We start from the raw sequence: 20,405 nt of genomic DNA, 5'->3' as shown, positions 1-20,405 counted from the left end.
GTACATGCCTGTGCTTTTGTCTTCAGGGGCCTGTTTGGGAGGAAACGGGAAGAGAACCTTTCCAAGTTCTTTCTCTCATCTGCCCCAATCCCTCCTCTTGTTCCTAGGTCTCTTGTTGGTCTTTGACTCTGCAAGTCAACCCTATAATACATCTACCTCCCACTCACATACTTACTGCCTTTGTGACACCCCAGCAGAGGTAAGCCTTTCCTTGTCATGGGAGGATTGACGATCACCTTCACCATTCCATTTCAATACCAGGTAAACTGGGATAGGGAAATAGCTTTGGTTACTGTCCCTGTTTAGAGCTGGGATAGAGGAAGCTCACCTCGTCACCTGCCTGGGGGTGGAAGGAGGCAGCCATCCTCTCCCGTGAGTAAGGCTGAGTTGACGGAAGGGGGAGGGAAAAAGCAGGCACGATGGGGCAGGCCCAGGAGATAATGAATAAGAAGCAGCAGGTGGCAGAAAGACCAGAGGAAATGGAAATCATATCCTAAGCCAGCTGGGATAAGAATCCACATATGAGCTCAACATTTGACCTTTGGGATGACCTTTCACCCCAAAGACGTCCAGCTGAGAGAGGATGGAAAGAGGGAAGAAGAAATTGCTTTCAGGCCCAAATAAAACAGTCTCCCTGCAAAGCACATCTTCCCAGCTTCGCTTATAATTTCAATTTCTCCTTTTTAAAAAAGTATTAAGCAATTTTATGACATAAAAAAATGTACAGGGAATAATAAAGTAAACATCTCTGAATCAACTACCCAGAGTTAAAAATAAGACAGTGGTAACACAGTGATTTCCCCTCTCTCCGGGGGTGGGGGGGGATCACAACTCTGGATTTCTAGTCATCATTCAAAGGCATTTCTTTATTCTTTTTCTTTTAAAAAAAATTAAATGTTTATTTATTTTTGAGAGAGAGAGAGTGAGCTGGGGAGAGGCAGAGAGAGAGGTGGGCAGGATCTGAAGCAGGCTCTGCACTGACAGCAGCAAGCACAACCTGGGGCTAGAACTCATGAACCGTGAGATCATGATCTGAGCCAAAGTTGGATGCTCAACTGATTGAGCCACCCAGGTGCCCCTCTTTACTCCTTTTCTAAATATGTCTGTATTTCTAAGTTCTATCTGGTATCACTTTTCATGTTTTAGACTTTATATAAGTGATATCACAAAGGATATGTATTCTACAGTAAACTTGGATTTTTCCCCCAACCAGATATTATGGTTATAGGATTTGCCTAAGTATAGATCTGGCTCCTAGACTTTTCGTGGCTATAGAGTATACCACAGTTTATCTACACATTTTTGTGTGATGGATATTTAAGTTGTATCGAAGTTTTGCTATTGCTATATTTCATCAATTCTAAGGCATGTATTTTTCACATTTAAAAATCTCTGAATTAAGAGATACTTATTAAAAACAACAGTGGGAAGGCACATGGGTGGCTCAGTCAGTTAATCATCTGACTTCGACTCAGGTCATGATCTCATGGTTGGTGAGTTAGAGCCCTGCATTGGGATCTGTGCTGACAGCTCAAAGCCTACAGCCTGCTTCAGATTCTGTGTCTCCTTCTCTCTTTCTGCCCCTTTCCCCCTTCACACTCTCTCTTTTTTTTTTTCTCTCTCTCTCTCAAAAATAAACATTTGAGAGAGAGAGACAGAGACAGAGACGGAGCACGGGCAGGGTAGGGACAGAGAACAATGGAGTCACAGAAGCAAGCTCTAGACTCTGAGCTGTCAGTACAGGGCCCAATGCGGGACCCAAATTCACGAGCTGTGAGATCATGACCTAAGCCAAAGTCAGATGCTTAAACAACTGAGCCACCCAGGCTCCCCAACATAAATTTTTCTTAAAAACACAACAACAACAGTGGGTTATGCTTTAATTGGCAATATTTTCCCTTAGTGAATGTTGCACCTTAGACTCAATGAAGAATAGTACCAACAACACTACTGTGAGTGTTCCTGTACGTGTTGTGTTTCTTTAGTGTACATCCCCCTGGAAGTAGAAATTGCTCGGTTATAAGGTATATTACCACCTATTTTACTAGATATTGCCAAATTGTTCCCCAAAGTATTTTACTGATTTATACTCCCACCACCATGGAAGAGGGTTCCCGTTGGTGTATATCCAGAATTATGCACTGACTTTCTGAGTTTTGTTAATACAGTGGGTATGAAATCATATCTCATTGTGGTTTTAATGTATATTTCCTGACTATTAGTAATCTTGGGCATCCTTTCAAGATCCTTTACTTTTTCTCACCCTTATTCTTGGGACTCCATCGATTCCCCTGCCTAGTCCTTCTCCACCATAGTCAAACCAATCACCATCAATACTTATCAGGATACAACAGGAATCATTAGAAGCTATAAAACTATTTATGCCCAAGTAATTCTACTCTTGGAAACTCACACTGAGAGAAGAAAATGATACATGCCTAAAAATGTTAATTGCATCTAAATTTTTAATGGTTAAGAGTTGGAAATCATCCAAATGCTCAATATTGGTAGATATATTAATAAGTAATGGCATATTCCTATGATCAAATTCTATGCAGTCATTAGAAGAGAACTATAGGAGCACCTGGGTGGTTCAGTCAGTTAAGCATCTGACTTACGATTTCCGCTCAGGTCATGATCTCACTGTTTGTTTCGTAGATTAGAGCCCCAGATGAGGCTCCTTTCTCACAGTGACGAGCCTGCTTGGGATTTTCTATCTCCTCTCTCTCTCTGCCCCTCACCACTCGTGTACCCTCTCTTTCAAGATAAATAAATAAACTTTTAAAAAAAGAAAGAGAACTATAAAAAGAATGTATGTATGTGTCTGTTTGAATTTAGGTCATAATAAGGATGGCTGATTGAAAAATAATCAAAAATCATAAATTTTCCTATAAAACTCATAACCACAAGAGAAAATGAGATCCCATTTTACAATAGCAATGAAAATATAATAAGTAAACCTGGGGGGAAATAAGTAAGAGATTTACATGTGAAAATGAGAGCATTACAAATTAATGGATATTATGTTGGAAAATTAACTACTTTCTTTTAAAAAATTTTTTTAACATTTATTTATTTTTGAGAGACTGAGAGAGACAGAGCATGAGCAGGGGAGGGGCAGAGAGAGAAGGAGACACAGAATCTAAAGCAGGCTCCAGGCTGTGAGCTGTCAGCACAGAGCCCCATGTGGGGCTCAAACCCACAAACCATGAGATTATGACCTGAGTTGAAGTTGGACACTTAACCAACTGAGCCATCCAGGTGCCCAAAAATTAACTACTTTCTAAAAAAATAACTATTTTGCCATCTGGAGAAAGAATAAACTGGATCCATACCTCACTCTTTACACCAAAATAAATTCCAAAAATAAATATAACCTAATTAGTTATTGCTTTATCGTCATTAGTGAGGAAACAAGACAAAAAACTGAGATGCAATAAAGGAAACAAACTGATACTTCTGTCTATATACATGTTAAATTTCTCTGTGTCAAACATAAATAATAATAAAAGGCTAATTTGTTAAAACATTTGTCCAATTCATCATGAAGGGCTAATTTTCCCAGTAAACAATGAGTTCCTTCAAATAAATACTAAAAAGCAAACAATGCAATAGAAAAACTGATTAAAGATACAAACATCATGGTACTTAACGCATACTTCAGCCCCTCCCCAACTTTGGTAAAAAACTGGAATCACCTGGAGATCATTAAACAATTATTGATGCCTGGCTCCCAGACTGATAGAATCAATGGGACATGTGAGTTGGACACTGAAATTTGTTCAAGCTTCCCTGGTGATTCTAATGTTCGATAAAGTCGGGATCACCAGAATATGCAATAAGTGTATAAAATATTACCACTAATAATAAGACTCTAAATTAAAACAATGAAGTGATTCCATTTTCATCAGATTGGCAGGCATGAAAAGTTGATAAGGCTTCACGTTGGTCAGGGTGTGGGGAAGACTACAGGACTTTGTTGATAGAATGTAAATTGGCACAGTTTTTTAGAAGGCAATTTGGTAATCTTCATTAATATTTAAAACTTGCATGAACTTATATTCAGCAATTCTATTTCTAGGAATTTATTGTACATAAACTCTTGCACAAATCCCCAGAGATGTTCGATGTAGCATTATTCCTGTAACTGCTTTTTATTTCTGTTGTTGTTTGTTTGCTTAGCTTAACAAGGGCTATGACTTAGAAGCCACCGATGGGTGGAGATAGAAGTCATCCCCTCCTGACTATATCAATGGCATCACTCAGACCCTGCTGAGTGGAGCTGTGGTAGTACTCTTCCTTAGGAATCTCATTGTATCCATAAATTTATGTAGGAGCAAAGAAGTCTGTTGGTGGAAAAATAAGGTTGGGACCCTAACCCCTTTCCACTGGGTATTCAAATTATTGAAATGTATATGAAGAACTGAGGAGATCTTCAAGAAAATTGTTGAGGTCAGACGGACGGTAAGGAAGGACAATAGGAGTCCCAGAGAGGAAATGCCCGTAAAGATGAGAGGAGGTTGGACCAGTGTTTGGGACTCAGTTTTAGGGCTCAGTTGATTGGGATCCAAGGCACAGGAATCATGCTGAAACTCCATGTCGAAACCTTGCTATGATGGGTCTACTTGTGGGGGAACAGATTCCCGGTATGGTTGGGTTGAGAGAACCTTATCATTACCAGGTGATAATTGGTGATCTGGTAACTTTGCTGAGGGGCTCTCCTCATTATTCCTGTCAGGGCAGGTGCATTCCTTAGTCTGGGCAAGTCAGCAGAGATACCACTGTAGACAAGTCTAGAGTCAGCAGACAAGTGAGAGGGAAACTACCTCAACGACAGGGACACCGGCCTGGGAATTCTCTGAGATGCTTGGAGTGGAATCTTGGGGAAACAGTGCTATCTTTCTGCCAAGCTGGCAAAGAAGAGAGAGGGGTGTCATTGTAATTTGCATATTAATGGCAGGTTTTCCGGGCTTTGAGGTAATATTCATAGCATCAAAAATTGGCAGATAGGATCATGCTTGGATGATGTGATGATAATTGTAGCTATTTTTTAAAATCTTTTTTCTTTTTAATTTTTTTAATTTTTTTTTTTTTTGCATCTTGGTGATCACATTTATTGAAAGGGTTGGAAAAAAATAAAAATACTCTTTAGCTTAAGAATTTTTGAAATATCTGCAAATCAACTCATTTCAGGAGTGGAAGAATCCATGGTCATTTCTTAATGTCGAAATTAACGTGGGTTCCTCTTTGGAATGTCTTCTACATTTAAAGAGGGAATCATACAAAGTCTCCTATATTCCACAACACGATAAATTCTTTGTTTCAGCCAACTCTTAATGGAGGGGCAACTAGTACGACACCATCTCCCCGGACAAAGAGCATCGGAATATTCCGTTTTGTTGATTTATATATCTCTTCGTATGTTTCCTCATCAATTTCTATGGTAGTCACAGTCTCTTCCACATCTCCCAAGATCATATTTAAATGCTGATCATAAGCGTGTAATCTGCCTCGAAGCTCTCTGTCATTTCTCATTTTCACATAAATTCGCTCATCCAGGCTGAGCCTGATGAGATCCAGGGGCTCCTCTACTGTGTTGGTAGTTTGTTGCTGGTCCACGTCGTCCGCCATGTTTCAAACCCTCTAATGTTTGTTTATTTTTGAGAGAGAGAGAGATGGAGTGTGAACAGGGAAGGGGCAGAGAGAGGGAGACACAGAATCGGAAGCAGGCTCCAGGCTCTGAGCTGTCAGCACAGAGCCCAACTTGGAGATCCAATTCACAAACTGAGATCATGACCTGAGCTGAAGTCGGAGACCTCAACTGACTGAGCCACCCAGGTGCCCCTTTAGACCCTTTTTTCTAATAGCAAAGGAAAATGATTAGTATTTGCTGATAGGTAGGAAAATTTTACAATATGAGCTCAATATTGCATGTATACGTGTATATATATATGTGTGTGTATATATACATGAATAATATAGGTTTCTATGTATGTATGTACATAGAAAAAAGAACTGAAAGGAAATATTTAAGGGTTCAAGAAGTTATCTCTGGATGATGAGATTATTAGGAAGGCTTATTTTCTTTATTATACTTTAAACATTTTCTAATGTCTACACTGAACCTGTGTTACATGTTCTTGATAGAAAACCAACTTTTAGAAAAAGTAGAATTATTATATGTTAAATAAATAAAATGATTGTATGTTAAATAACTTATTATATGTTAAGTAAATAAAGAGGGAAAGAAAACTGCCATATTTCATGCTATGTGCCAGGTCACCATACCAGATATCTGCCTATGTCAGCATAGGTATATTCTTTTATGCAAATTCTCTGAGAGCAGCAGGAAGCCCAGAGTAAGGACAGAGTCAGGCAGGTCTATTCGGGGGAGGAATTTTTCCTCAAGTGCTCAGAGGCCCTCTCCTCTTCCCACCTCACCATCTGGATCCTCCTCTTTGCCCCAGCTGGGACATCCACCAGAGGACAAGACAGAGAACAAAGCCACAGCTCATGGAAAACTTGACCAAAGCAGATAGCAGAGCCCAGGACAGCAGGGTCTTGAAAGTGCTGAATATGGTAACTGACTCAGGTCAGTCAAGGGCTGTCAAGTACAGAAAAGGATTAAATTGATGTGTCACGCCTGATGGTAGAAATGGGCTTTTGTGGGTGGGTACACTTGACCTCAGTATAAGAAAGAACTTAGTCATATAGGAAGTATTAAATTTCCATTGCTGGAATTATGCAAAGGGCTACCTGCCCAGAAAGCACAGAAGAGACTCCCCTGCTGTGCAGGAGATTGCTCTAGAATCCAGATGATCTGTTTTAGCTTTGAGATTCTGTTACTCTCCATCCAGCGTTGCCCTTATCCAGGGGACATTTGTTAATCCTTTCAACTGCTTGAAAGGCCTGTGGGAGAAGCTTTGTTGCCTAACATCGAAACAACTCCCATGGTGGGAATTTCACTAGGAAGAAAGGGGAGGGAGGGGCAGGGTCAGCCTGACCTGGTGGGGGAGATATTAGGGGAAAGTGGGCCTTCAGGTCCCCATAAGTCAAGTTCTGTAGATGGCTGCCCATTCCACCTTCCTCAGACCCAGCCCTAGCACTCACCTCGCAGGGCAACTTTGACAGAAATATGGAACTTTTGTCCTGCATGGCTCTCACCTGCCCATTGACACACCCTCATAAGTAGCAGGTATTAACACAGCACCTGCAATGTAGAAGTGGAAGATACCAAAACCAAACCAAACCAAACAAACCATCAAACAAACAACCACCACCTCCACAAAGCAAAGAGGCTCCTGAAAAAAACCCAACAGCAACAAAATATCACAGCCCAGCTGGAGACAGCACCCACTCAGGCAAATGTAGAGGAAAGAATAAGAGTTCTGGAGTCGCAAAGGCTTGAATCCGTATCTTGGCTGTGTAGCCAAGGCAATTACTAGCTGGGTAGCATTAGGCAATTACTTTATCTCTCTGAGGTTCATTTTCATAATCTGTAAAGTGACGTTAATAGTACCTATTTCACAGGATTGTTGTAAAAATATGTACACACACACATATGCATATATGACTGGCACGCAGAGTTTGGCAGATCATAAACCTTAATAAATTATAGCTATTGCTCTCTTTATTATCTTCACGATGAGACAAATAAATTGGAAAGAACTAGCTATAAGAGCACGTGGAAGGCAAAGAACTCCAGTTGGAGCTGGACAAGTCCAGGAAAGCTTTGTTCACGGATGGCAATGCGCTTTGAGTACCTCTTAGTGCTAGGTGCTATGTATGCGTTCTGGGTGTCAAAACAGATGTGGCACCTGCTCTTGCATGAAGTATGGTTGCTAGGCAATGAACAAGGAAGGAAAAAGGAATTTATAGTCATAAATTGGGATAAGTCTATTCAAGGAAGAGCGCAGGGTGTTATTAAAGACACTAGCAGTGGGGTGTCTGGGTGGCTCACTCGGTTTAATGTCTGACTTTTGATTTCAGCTCTGGTCATGATCTCATGGTTCATGAGTTTGAGCACCATGTCAGGGTCTATGTTGACAGTGCAGAGCCTGCTTGGGTTTCTCTCTCTCTCTCTCTCTCCCTCCCCCACCTCCACTTGCTCTCTAAGAAACTTAAAAAAAAAAAAAAAAAGACACTAGCAGAGGGAACCCAATTTCGATTGAGGGAAGAGTCAGGGATGACCTCTTGAAGGAAGCAGTCGTTTTTTAAAACTTTTTTTCACATTTATTCATTTTTGAGAGGCAGAGAGAGACTGAGAGCACAAGCTGGGGAGGGGCAGAGAGAGAGGGAGACACAGGCTCTGTGACACAGGGTTCAAACTCACAAACCACAAGATTATGACCTCAGATGCTTAACGGACTGAGCCACCCAGTTGCCCCATTGGGGGAAGCAGATTTTAAGCTGAAACTAAAGGCAGTTCAGAGTTAGCCCCCTGTGGGCTGGCTGCAGGCACAGCATGTGCAAGGTGCTGAGAGGTGGTAAAAGCTGGTGCATCTAGGAGCTGAACATGTGTGTCTGGAGCTTGTAAGTACGGAGTGACTGGGTGAGAAATATCTGGGAAGGTGGGCAGTTGGGTGAATTACATGAGGCCTGAAAGACTTGGTAAGGATTTGGTACTTTATCTTAAGGATTGTAATACACTGATGGATGTTAAGCAGAGAAGTGATGTGAACGAGATCACTGGCTACCATGCGGGGAGTGGAGGGGACCAGACTGGAGGTAGGAAGGTGAGCTGCAGTGGTTCAGATGGGAAATGGTGTCTTGGGCCTGGGTGAGGGGCAGAGATGGACAGAGTGGTGGGATGCTAGAGGGATTTCGGACCCTATGTAGTAGGAAGATGGATTAGACATGAAGGGTCAGGTAGGGGCATCCAGTGGGCTTCAGTCACTGTGCAGGGAAAGGTGTAACCATAGAGGTGGTCCCGAAGGGCGATCCACCAAGTAGCAAAGTAGAGGGCAGGTGGGGAGAGACTGGGGAACTGAGCCCTGAGCTGGGGCTGAAAGGAAAGGCAGCAGGAGGGTGGAAGGGAGAACATTCCAGGAGGGAAGCTGCAGAATCCAGGAGAGGAGCTGGGAATGATCTTGCCTCATGCCGGGCACCGAGTCTGTGAGCCCTGCTGGGAGAGAAGGGTAGGTATGGGGCCACGGGGCGTGTGACAGGAGCAGGGAAGCGGCAGGGGTGCGGCCTGATTTCGCCAGGCCTCTGGAGCTGGGAGGTAACAGCCTTGATGTCAGAGATAATGGGAGCTGTGTGGGCTCCCAGGTCAGCAGCCAGGCAGTGGCCCATTTTGCAACGCTCCAGGTCTGTGCCAACAAGACATGAATAAGTGGCACAAAATTTGTGCTTTTTACTGATAACCTACTCTGCTGATAGTATGGGATGTTTTTAGAGAAAATCTCTTGGCTCCCAGGATACCACCTCCTCCTTGGCTCCTTCTGGCCTCAATGGCCGGCTCTTCTGCCTCCACCGGGCATCCCAAAGGTGGGGCGCAGAGCACACAAACTCATGCCTCTTCTCTTCTGTCTCTTCATCCCATCCTTTGAGATGCCTGACAGGGGCTCCAGTCAGTTAAGCATCCAGCTTTGATCTCTGCTCAGGTCATGATCTTGCAGTTTGTGAGATTGAGCTCTGCATCAGGCTCTGCACTGACAACACAGAGCCTGCTTGGGATTCTCTCTCCCTCTCTCTCTGCCCCTCCCAGCTTGCTCTTTCTCTGTCTCAAAATAAATAAATAAACAATTAAAAAAAATTAAAACGCCCAAGACAGAAATCTCCAGTCCCCTCTACCTCAACCAATATCTACCTTGGTGTTCCCCAGGTGAGTAAGGGTACCTCCCACTTATTAAGGCAAAAACCTAAGAGGCATCACTGATGTCTTATTTCACATCTGATCTATCAGTAAGTCCTGTAAGTTCTACCTCCAGAAAAATCCAGAATCTGTCCACTTCTACTGTCCACCGCTACCACCCCAATCAAGCCTCCACCATTTCCTCCTGGACTACAGCTAAAGCCTCCTCATCTGTCTCCCTGTGTCCCGCTTATCTGCCAGGCAGCCCATTCTCCAAAGATCAGCCAAAGTGATCTGTGTAAAACACAAAGTCGACCCTCATATTAAAACCCCCCAGTGGCTACGCATGGCTTCAGAACGACACAAGAGCCACCTCTGTAGCATCTGAGCCAGCAATAAGACTCTGACCTCATCTACCACCAACTTCTCCCTCTTTCCCTGCTCTCTGTTCCCCCAAACACACTGGTTTTCTCTGTTTCCGGAACAGATCAACCTTGTGCTCATCTTATCAGGGCCTCTGCATTTAGAATTTGCTCTCTCTGGAACATTTTCCCACCATTCTTCTCACTGTTCAGGTCTTGGTTCAAATGTTACCATCCTACTGAGGTCCCCTCCCTGCTGCCAGTCTGACACTATCACATATTTTGTTCTGCTATCTATGACACGGAAAGAGTCATCTATTTACTCACTGTCTTGCTCCCCCATTAGAATGTAAATTTCAGGAGTGCTGGATCTTGTCTGACCTGCTTGGTGTTCCATCTCCCACTCCTATAGCAACACTAGGAACACAGGGGGAACTCAATAAATATTTGTTTAACCAATGAATAAGTGCTCCAGATGTGGTTCCTGGTCTTGAGATGAGAGAGGGGTAACAAGCCACAGGAAGAGTTACCTAAGAATCCCGTGCAGGAAATGGTGACTCTGAAAACTGCTTCAGACCTAGTCTGATAAACTAATTTTCGCTGAAGTATTGCTGGATGACAATGTGCTACCCAGTGAGGCTGGCCTCTAATGGGGCCCTAGAAAGACAAAGGCATAATCCACATGGTGGTTCGAGAGGAAAACGCTTTAAGGCCTAGTACAGAGGACAGATGAGGAGACTGGTGGGTGCTCCCTGAGGACTAGAGGGTTACAGGAAGGGTGGGAAGGGTGTGGGGCAGGGAGGTTGAGGGAAGCACTAAGGTGGGAGACTTGGCCACTCTTTACTTGTGACTCTGAGGGGAGTCACGGGCAGGGGTCCTGGTGATTGTATGGGGCCGTCAGCCCAGTCGAGAGGTAGGGTGGTATCCTTGGGAGAACTAGTCATCTCCCAGCAGCCCTCAGTCACCAGTGTGGTGGATGCTGGTTGACAACCACAGCTATGAAGTGGGGCCTACTGGGGTCAGGCAAATGACCCTATGGTCAAGGCCCATGATGGACCCACCAGGCTGGGGACAGACAGAGGGTGAGGCAGAAGCAGAAGGGTCTACAGGAGGCAAAGAGACCAGTGCTCCCTATGAGTGAGGCCTAGGCCCACAGAAGGAAGAGGCTTACTGCTACACAGCTCAGCCTGGCACTGCCTGGCACTGCTGAGACTGTAGCTGCCAGAGGGATACAATGACATTGCCTCCTCTCCAGTCACTGAGCAGGAGGCTCACACCCTCACCCAGAGTAGAAGCTGGTGGACAGATCTGGATCCACTGATAATTACCTAAAGACACTGGTCAATTTTTGTAGCCCACTAAATTAGCAACAGGACTTCTTTATTCAAGGTTTTCTCGTCACTGACCAATAGGTGGGGCTCCTGAGGAAGGCCAAATTCTCCCCAACATTTAGGGACCTGCTCTGCGAAACTGCGGTTTGAGCACCTACTCTGTGCCAGACACCTTGCTGGGTCCTCGTCCACTCTCCTCAGGAGCATACTAATAGAAATATCCTCCAGCTCAGTTCTCCCTTGGACTAGCTGTGTGACCTTAACCCCGCTGAACCTTGGTCTAGTCATCAAACGGAAATGCTAATCCCTCCCCAGCAGGGTGTCAGGCACTTAGAATGTACTCAGTAACAGGTGTCTTTGTTTTAGTTAACAGCTCTTGGGGTCAAGGAGGCAGGTGAGGACAGGTGACTGGGGTGAGGGTGAAGGGATTCTTCTGGGAAATAAGGTAATTAACAAAAACGCGGCTTCTTACCTCTACAGCAATGCAGGTGATCTTATTCAGAGCCAGAAAAGTGGGGGTAAAATTTAAGGGGCTAGGAACCTCTTGCCAGGCACGCAGACATACCTGAGAGCCCCAAAGGGCCATGGGAAGCAGAGCTGGGAGATGGGGAGTTTCCAGGTCCCTTGCGTGCTCAAACTCACTGACATTTCCTTCTGACCTGCTCTCTTCTTCAGCCTCTCGTAGGCTCTGTGAGGCGAACACGTCAGTTCCCAGGCCAGGACAGCCTTCGGAGCTCTGGAGAGTCATTCCGGCAGCGGCCCCTTCTCTGGGACTCAGTACAGGCCCTGTGGGGGTGGGGCTAGTCCTTCACGGCGAGGTGTCTGGACATCCTCAGGAAATTTGAAGGGAGTTTTGCAAAAATATGGAAGCAGTGCCATTGGATTCCTCCCGAAGATAAAAAAGCCTGATGAATTACTAAGGAGGTGAAAGAAGTCAGGGCTTAGCTAAAGGAATCCCACATCTCTGTGACTATGTCAACCAATCTGGACCTGTTTTGGTGAAGAGAACGTTCTTGTGCTGTGTGAAAAGTCTGGAGGGAGCTGGAATTACCCTCCCCTAGGGTGGCTCTTGGTTGATGGAGGCCTTCACTGCTGAGCTAGCATCCAGGCTCAGACAGCTCCTCACTGCTCAACAGCTATTTTTAACAATGTGAAACTCAAGACGTCGGTGGGGAGGGCAGGAGGAGGCGGGGCTAGAGGTGGAGTTGCTGAGGCTATCTGGCCCCTCATGGAGGTGAAGCCACTCTCTGGCTCTTGCCTGACACCCCCGCATCTCTGTATTGAGCCCTGAAAATAGACACCTGGCCTGGTGTTCAGGGATGACGGAGAGGGATACAGTCCAGAAGAGAATTTAATAATTAGCTTTGTCTCTCATTTGAGCTCTTTGATTTAATATAGATGCTGTGTCTAGCGCTGAGAGAGAATGCCTCAAAGCTCTGTGGTAAAAATAAAAACACTATACTAAAACAAAAACCAAACCCTTGGTGTGTTCTGTTTACAAGTGCTTTAAAATTTTTTTTAAAAAAAGTGCTTTAAAATGTACATTCAGGGGCTCATTGGGTTAAGTGTCTGTCTTTGGCTCAGGGCATGATCTCCCCGGTCTGTTCTTTGTGGTTTCAAGGCCGCATTGGGCTCCCTGCTGTGCTTGCAGAACTCGATTCAGATCCTCTGTTCCCCTTTCTTTCTGCTCCTTCCCTACTCCTTCTTTTTCTTACTAAAATAAAATAAAATAAAATGTGTGTTCAAGGGGTGCCTGGATGGCTCAGTTGGATGAATGTCAGATTCTTGATTTTGGCTCAGGTCATGACCCATGCAGGCTTTGCACTGCTTCAGATTTTCTCTCTCTCTGCCCTCCCCCACTCACACTCTCTCTGTTTTTCTCTAAATAAATAAATAAATAAATAAATATACATTCAAAATGTGTGTCTTTTCATCTCTGTGTGTCGGCTCTGAGTGATCCAGCAACCTCCCTATATGGGACACCCCATCAGCTCCCTTGTTTCAAGTCTCAGCGTCTGACACTTGTATTAGAAGCAATTGTGGAGATGGGGTGAAATTAAGCTGGGTGGGCCTTACTTTTTAAATTTCTCCAAAAACAAGTCAAAGGCGGTGATTATAGTTAATAATGCTGTTTTGTGTGCTTGAAATTTGCTAAGAGAGTACATGCTAAATGTCTCACTGCACATGCATGTGCACGCAAATGCACACACACAGTGGTAAGTATGTGGGGCGACTGATGTGTTAGTTAACTTGATCGTGGTAATTGATTTACAATGTGTATGTCTATCACATCATCACGTTGTACACCTTTTAATAATAACCTTGAACAGGGGCGCCTGGGTGGCTTAGTCGGTTAAGCGTCCGACTTTCGCTTAGGTCATGATCTCGCGGTTCGTGGGTTCGAGCCCCGCGTCGGGCTCTGTGCTGTCAGCTCAGAGCCTGGAGCCTGTTTCAGCCTGTGACTCCCTCTCTCTCTGACCCTCCCCTGCTCACGCTGTCTCTCTCTCTCTCTCTCCTAGAAATAAATTTAAAAAAATATATTAAAAAAATAATAATAATAATAACCTTGAACAACCTAAATATATACAATTTTTATTTGTCAATTATATCTCAATAAAGCTGGGGGAAAAAAGAAGAAATGAGTCAGAAGATGACTAGACAGTGTCCCTAGTGTTACAGTAGCTGAAACTGCCAGCCACTAATGTAGCTTATACTTGAGTCCTGGAGCCCCTCCCTGCAGACCCTCTGGGGCATAAGTGCTGGTGGGGGCTCCCCCTCCCCACAGTGGCAAGCTCCTGGGAGAAGCCCTTACACCTTTTCCAGATCTGTGTCGGGGAGTATCTGAATGTGTTATTCCTTTGGAAATGTTTGTAATGCACACCTGGGTGGCTCGGTTAAGTGTCCAACTTAATCTCAGGTCATGATCTCACGGGTTCATGAGTTCAAGCCCCCCGTGGGGCTCTGTGCTGACAGTGCTGAGGCTGCTTGGGATTCTCTCTCTCTCTCTCTCTCTCCTCTCTCTGCCCCTCCACAAGTTGTGCTTTCTCTATCAAAATTTAAAAAAAAAAATGTTTTTAAGGAATGTCTCCAGGCTTCCTCTGCTTAGTCCCCTGCAAAATCCACCTCCTACACATTGCAAATAAAAGGCAAGCAAACGCACTTCAACCTCAGCCTAAACACACGGTCTTGCTCTGGCAGCTTGTGTACAGAAATCCCCGAAGGCCCCAGCCCCCTCCCCACCTGTCCGGCAGAAGGTCCCACTCCCCTGCAGCATGGCCTTCACCTAATTCCTGGTGAAGCTGGCCCAGGATGGCTTAAATCAGCATTGTTCCTAACAGAAAGTGTGTTCTGAACTTAAATATATACACAATCAAACATTTATAACGGCTCCCCGCCCCCGCCCGTGTCAGCTGGTCTTTCTGTGCTCATATCTGTGTGTGTGGCCTTCTCCCTCATGAAAGGAAGGGAGTCCGTTTGAGCAAAGTGCTCCACACAGGACAGGGGCTTGGTAAATGGTGATGAGAGAGGACACGATGGAAAGAGGATTCAAAGAAGTAACAGCATTTAAGGGTGAGCGGTGACAGAATAAACTGAGGCAGTTACTTGGGATAACACATGTGGCCCCAATAGGTGGTCTTAATATGCATCTGTTTTACAATGTGGAGGAAGTTTTGACTTCGTTCAGTTAAATATAAGCATTTTAATGAGAAGTATACTAATGTTGATGAATTTTTTCTAGAAAATGTTTTATGAGAGGCACCTGGGTGGCTCAGTCTGTTGCGCCTCTGACTCTTGATTTCGGCTCAGGTCATGATCTCGCAGTGTTTGTGGGATTGAGCCCAGGGTGGGTTCTGCACTGTCCCCACATAGGCTGCTTGGGATTTTCTCTTCCTTTCTCTCTGCCCCTCCCCAGCTCATGCTTGCTCACATATTCTCTCTCTCTCTCTCTCACAAAATAAATAAATAAATAAACACTTTTTTAAAAAGAAAAGAAAATGTTTAATGAGAAAAGCCTAAAATTGAGAATAGGAGTGGGAAACGGAAATCAGAGAAGGGGAGGGGAGGCCTATATTCCTGTTCATTCCAATTGCTTATAATGGGAGTGTATTTTTAAATTTACATGAATTTAATTTTTATGTAAATTTAAAATTTAAAATAAGAAAGGGAAATTTCCAGAGCAAATTCAATTAAGCCAATTTAATTTCTTGATCAATTTTCATTAAAAAAATTTTTTTTATGTCTTTATTTTGAGAGAGAGACAGAGAGAGAGTCAGAGAGCGAACAGGCAAGGGGCAGAGAGAGGAGACACAGAATCTGAAGCAGGCTCCAGGCTCTGAGCTGTCAGCATGGAGCCTGGGGTGGGGCTCAAACCCACAGACTGTGAGATCATGACCTGAGCTGAAGTCTGACGCTTCACTGAGCCACCCAGGCGCCCCTCTTGATTTTCAATAGAATAATATTGAGCTGGTTTCTATTTACTTTCATTGGGATCAAGTCTTTTCAGTGGACCATGGAAATTTACCTATTATAGTGGCAGGCAGGACAAGGTTTTCCTCTATTTGTATTAAGTTCTTGGCTAGAGCTCTTGAATAAACTCAGGGCTGCTAGAGAGGAGGTGGGTGGGGGGATGAGTTAAACCAGCAATGGCCATTAGAGCACTGGGTGTCACATGTAAGAGATAAATGAATCACTGGGCTCTACCCCTGAAGCCAAGACTACACTAATTTGAACTTAAAAAAAAAAAAATTAACAAGAGGAAAACACAAATTGGGAAAAAAAACAAAACAAAAAACCAAACCAAATCGTACAAGGGAACTCTCACAAGAAAAACGAAGATCCAAAGAAATAGAGCCAAACACTGACAGACTAAGTTGGACAAGCGGTAGTACAATGTGGCAAGACAAAGGGGCTTGATCTAGGGCAGTTAATCACGGAAAAGTAACCAGAAAGATAAGGGTTAGTTTAACCAGGTTTGCTGGAAAGATTCCTCTCTGCCTCCACATCTCAGCTCTGGTGATAAGAATGTTTCTTTCTCCCTGTTAGAGGGAGACGCCATCTTCCACGGGGGAGTTCTAGCTCTAGCTTTCAGGAAGGAAAAGAAAGGTCAGGTAACCTCTAGCACCTGGTATGTAAGTGCTTTTAACCGAAACTAATCAATATACCAGAGCAGCAATTTTGGGGTGGCAAATCTGGTTTCCTTCAATAGCTTCACCTTAGGGAATTTTCTTTTCTGGCCACTATTTCTTAACAAGTCTCATTTTTGCCAGGTCATTATTTTTATCCCCAAAATATGATTCTTTAGAAGTTCACCATGTAAAATTGTGGCTGTTGTTGGTTTTGTTTTGCTTTGGTTATTCCTAAAAGTCCTGATCACTAGAAATTGGATAAATGACTGATAATTTGTTGTTGCTTTTTTTAATTGCAAAAGAAAAGGCATTTTCCACAGTATGGTTAAAATAGCAGGAGGCTTTGTTAGATTATAATAGTTTAGAATATGGGAGTTCCTACGTATGAAAAAACAAAAAAGCATCCTCAGTTTCTAAGGGCAAGTTCTTTAAGGAAATAAACTTTCCAATAAGAAAGCCCCCTTACTGAGAAATGGAGAAAAACTTGTAAAGAAGGGCGTTCTCAAACAGTATAGCACTATCAAGCTACCTCATAATAAGTTTTTATATTAGGCTCATTGTGGGGTGCTTGGGTGGCTCAGTCAGTTAAGCTTAGGTCATGATCTCACAGTTTGTGAGTTTGAGCCCTCATTGGGATCTGTGCTGACAGCCCAGAGCCTGGAGACTGCTTCAAATTCTGTCTCTCTCTCTGCCCCTCCCCTGCTTGTGCTCTGTCTCTCTCTCTCTCTCTCTCTCTCAAAAATAAATAAACATTTAAAAAATTTTTAAGTTAGACCTATTGGTGTTAAAATTAGAATTTTTGGAATTGGCTCATGGCACATTTAATTAATTGTGTAGGTATCATTGTATGTCCAGGTTTGGGGAGCAGTGGACTTACTTTACAAGTGTTAGATCTACCTGTGGGCCTTCAATTTTAGGGAAATGAAAAAATTCACCAGTATAAATATAATACACATAATAATACATATTATTTACATGAACAATGGTCATCTCATATTGTTAGGAGGACTGTCTTTTCTCAAATATCTATATCTAGCAAGAAGGGAGGATTTGACAGAGTAGTTGGGGACGGTTATTAGGAGAAATAATACCAATAGCATTTTTTTAAACCATTAGATTTATTTTATTTTATTTTTTCAAAGTTTATTTTGGAGAGAGAAAGTAGGGTAGGGGCAGAGAGAGAGAGAATCTGAGGCAGGCCCTATGCTGACAGCAGGGAGCCTATATGGGGCTCAAACTCACAACCATGAGATCATGACCTGAGCCAAAGTCAGACGCTTAACTGACTGAGCCACCCAGATGCCCCAAAATAATACTGTTTCTATATTTACCCCAGAAGGAGCTGGAGATGTTTGCAAAGGGCTTACAGTGGAGCCTGGCACCTGGGAAGCCCTGGGAGCACACCAGCCGCCAGTGTTGTCAGCTGTGGGCTTGTGTTCCTGAAGCCACTTTGGTTTCAGGCAACAAGAGCCCACTTCATTTTGCTCAGAAAAGACTCTGTCAAAAGGAGCTGGTTCATCTTCAGCCAGGGATACAGGAAGGTAAAAATCAATTAGATTATCTCCTTACAGGTCCATGGAAAAAGTATTCGTTTACATCAGGAAAGTCACAAAAGGCTTGCTGCTTCTCCTGTCACCCTGACACACCAGACCTTGGGGAAAGTGGCTGTGAGCTCGTGCAAACATCATGAACTCAGGAACCCAAGGTGGGTCTGAACCAGGAAATTGGCGGGGCAAGCCCAAACCACCTGCCTTGTGGGGAGTGGAGCCAGCGGCTCTGTGCTCTGAGAAGCCCACTTAGCTTCATTTCCCAAGAGGAAGCAAAGGGGCAAACCAGGCAGCAGATGCCAGTGGGGTCCTCGTTCAGCCGACCCAGATCATCCAGCAGTATTTCACCATCAGCACTGAGGTACCAGAGCGGGGGACTGTAGGCCAGTGCTGGCATTGCCTGTGCTTCAACAGTGACACCATGTGGCACTGAGAGCAAAAATAGCTGAACATCTTGGCTGAAGGAAGATTGTTTAATTTCTTCTCCTCAAGATTTTAATGGCCAAAACTGCTCCCTCCCCCACTTCGGACCAGCAAGCATCCTTGGGCATTTTGTGGTTTTTCACTGATGGGAGAAATCCAGGAAAGAAAGACATATTTCTAAGCTCTGCTAGGTGGAGGCTTGATGTCAACTACCTTGAGAATTAAAAAGAACATAATCTCAGTTTGAAGCCCTAGCTAGGGGGTGATTATATATTGTTACCTTGGGCACTAACCGCCACCCCTGATGTAGACTAAGGTCATGTAAAACACCAATGTCAAGTTGTGAAAACTTCTCGACATCCAGGAAGAGCGCTCATCCCCTTCCCGGATGAGATGGACTCAGGATGCTCACACTTTCTCCAGAAGACAGCGAGCGCCCCTCCTCTTCCTGTGGCCTCCTCCAGTAGGCCTCCTGTAATCCGCCCAGTTGCTCAGTGGATTAGTCAGGGCTGTTTCAGTTGTAGGTATCAGGAGCAAGTTTAAGCATAAAGAGCAATTTATTGCCTCATCTAGCTGGGAGAGACACTGGATTAGTTCACGGCATTGAGAAATGAAGATCTTGGGAAGTCAAGGAAGGATAGAATCTGGGATTTAGAGCAATGGAACTCTGTCTCTGTCCTGCTCACGTGTCCTATTCCTCTGCTTCTCTTTGCCTTTGCCCCCATTCTCTCCTCATGTAGATAGTCCCCCTCTACTTGTGGGGGATATAGCGCTTGGCACCCCAAACGTAGTAAGCCCCACATCAAGGGAGAAGCTTTTTCAGCAGGCACCCTTATCCTAGAGAAGGGCTCCCATCAGCCTGGCTGAGTTTAGTATAGGCCCCAGGGCCAACCCCCAGTGTCAAGGAGATGTCATATTGTGATAGGCCAGTCCCTGTCACACCCTCTTGCCTGAGGCCACTGGGCAGGGGTTGTTAAAAGAGAAGAGTGATGAGAACACTTACCCGGTGAGCACAAATTGAACAGTCGTAGAGCCCACTATGTGGATGCTGGTATCCCCAGCATTTTAAAATAAACTCTTTAAAAAAATTTTTTTTAACGTTTATTTATTTTTGAAAGAGGGAGAGAGACAGAGCATGAGCATGGGAAGGATGGAGAGAGGGAGACACAGAATCCGAAGCAGGCTCCAGGCCCTGAGCTGTCAGCACAGAACCCAATGCCAGGCTCGTAAACACGAGCAGTGAGAACATAACCTCAGCTGAAGTAAGATGCGTAACTGACTGAGCCACTCAGGTGCCCCTAAAACAAACTTTTAATTGAAGCTTTATGTACATATAGAAACAGTGCATGAATCGTAAGTGTGCAGTTCAATAAATTTTAACTGTTGAGAACATCTGTGGAATCAGTACCCTGAACGAGAGAGAAACGTTACCAGTATCCTAGAAACCTTCCTTATGTGCTGCTTTCCTGAACCCCAAAGATAAACACCAATCTGACTTCTAATATCAGAATTTGCCTCATCTATTTCAGGACTTTATATATATAAGTGTAGTCATTCAGTAGTCTTTTATGCCTGACTTTTACACTCAACATTATGTTTATGAAATCCATCCATATTGGTGTGTGTTGATGCCTAGTGTTCATTTTTGTAGCTGCATCATACTCTCTTGAAAGACACCAAGATGTATTTATCCATTTTATCACTGATGGACATCCAAGCAATAAAGAGAGATTTCAAGTGCTATTGGATTGTGACAGTAGCTCAGTGAGAGGCTCTATGTAGGCGTTTACGTCTTTGACTTTTGTTCTGAATTACGTAGT

At 44.0% G+C, this 20,405-nt stretch overlaps 2 protein-coding genes across 2 annotated transcripts in view; both read right to left on the bottom strand.

Moving 5' to 3' along the window:
- Window positions 1-12,237, bottom strand: part of PLA2G4E (phospholipase A2 group IVE) — a 55,983-nt gene extending 43,746 nt beyond the window's left edge. The window contains exon 1 of the mRNA XM_077764604.1: window positions 12,055-12,237. Coding sequence (XP_077620730.1) covers window positions 12,055-12,237 — 183 coding nt within the window. The remainder of the gene's footprint in view (window positions 1-12,054) is intronic.
- On the bottom strand, window positions 5,093-5,637 carry LOC144231774 (U6 snRNA-associated Sm-like protein LSm3). The gene has a single exon (XM_077764342.1). The coding sequence runs from the start codon at window positions 5,629-5,631 to the stop codon at window positions 5,323-5,325; it is 309 nt and encodes a 102-aa protein (XP_077620468.1). The 5' UTR covers window positions 5,632-5,637; the 3' UTR covers window positions 5,093-5,322.
- Window positions 12,238-20,405: the final 8,168 nt, after the last annotated feature.

Source organism: Crocuta crocuta, unplaced genomic scaffold (genome assembly GCF_008692635.1).
Source record: "Crocuta crocuta isolate KB4526 unplaced genomic scaffold, BGI_CrCroc_1.0 scaffold102, whole genome shotgun sequence".
In the NCBI taxonomy this organism is placed as follows: domain Eukaryota; kingdom Metazoa; phylum Chordata; class Mammalia; order Carnivora; family Hyaenidae; genus Crocuta; species Crocuta crocuta.
Note: the sequence above shows the minus strand (reverse complement) of the source record. Positions and strands in the feature narration are given on the sequence as shown.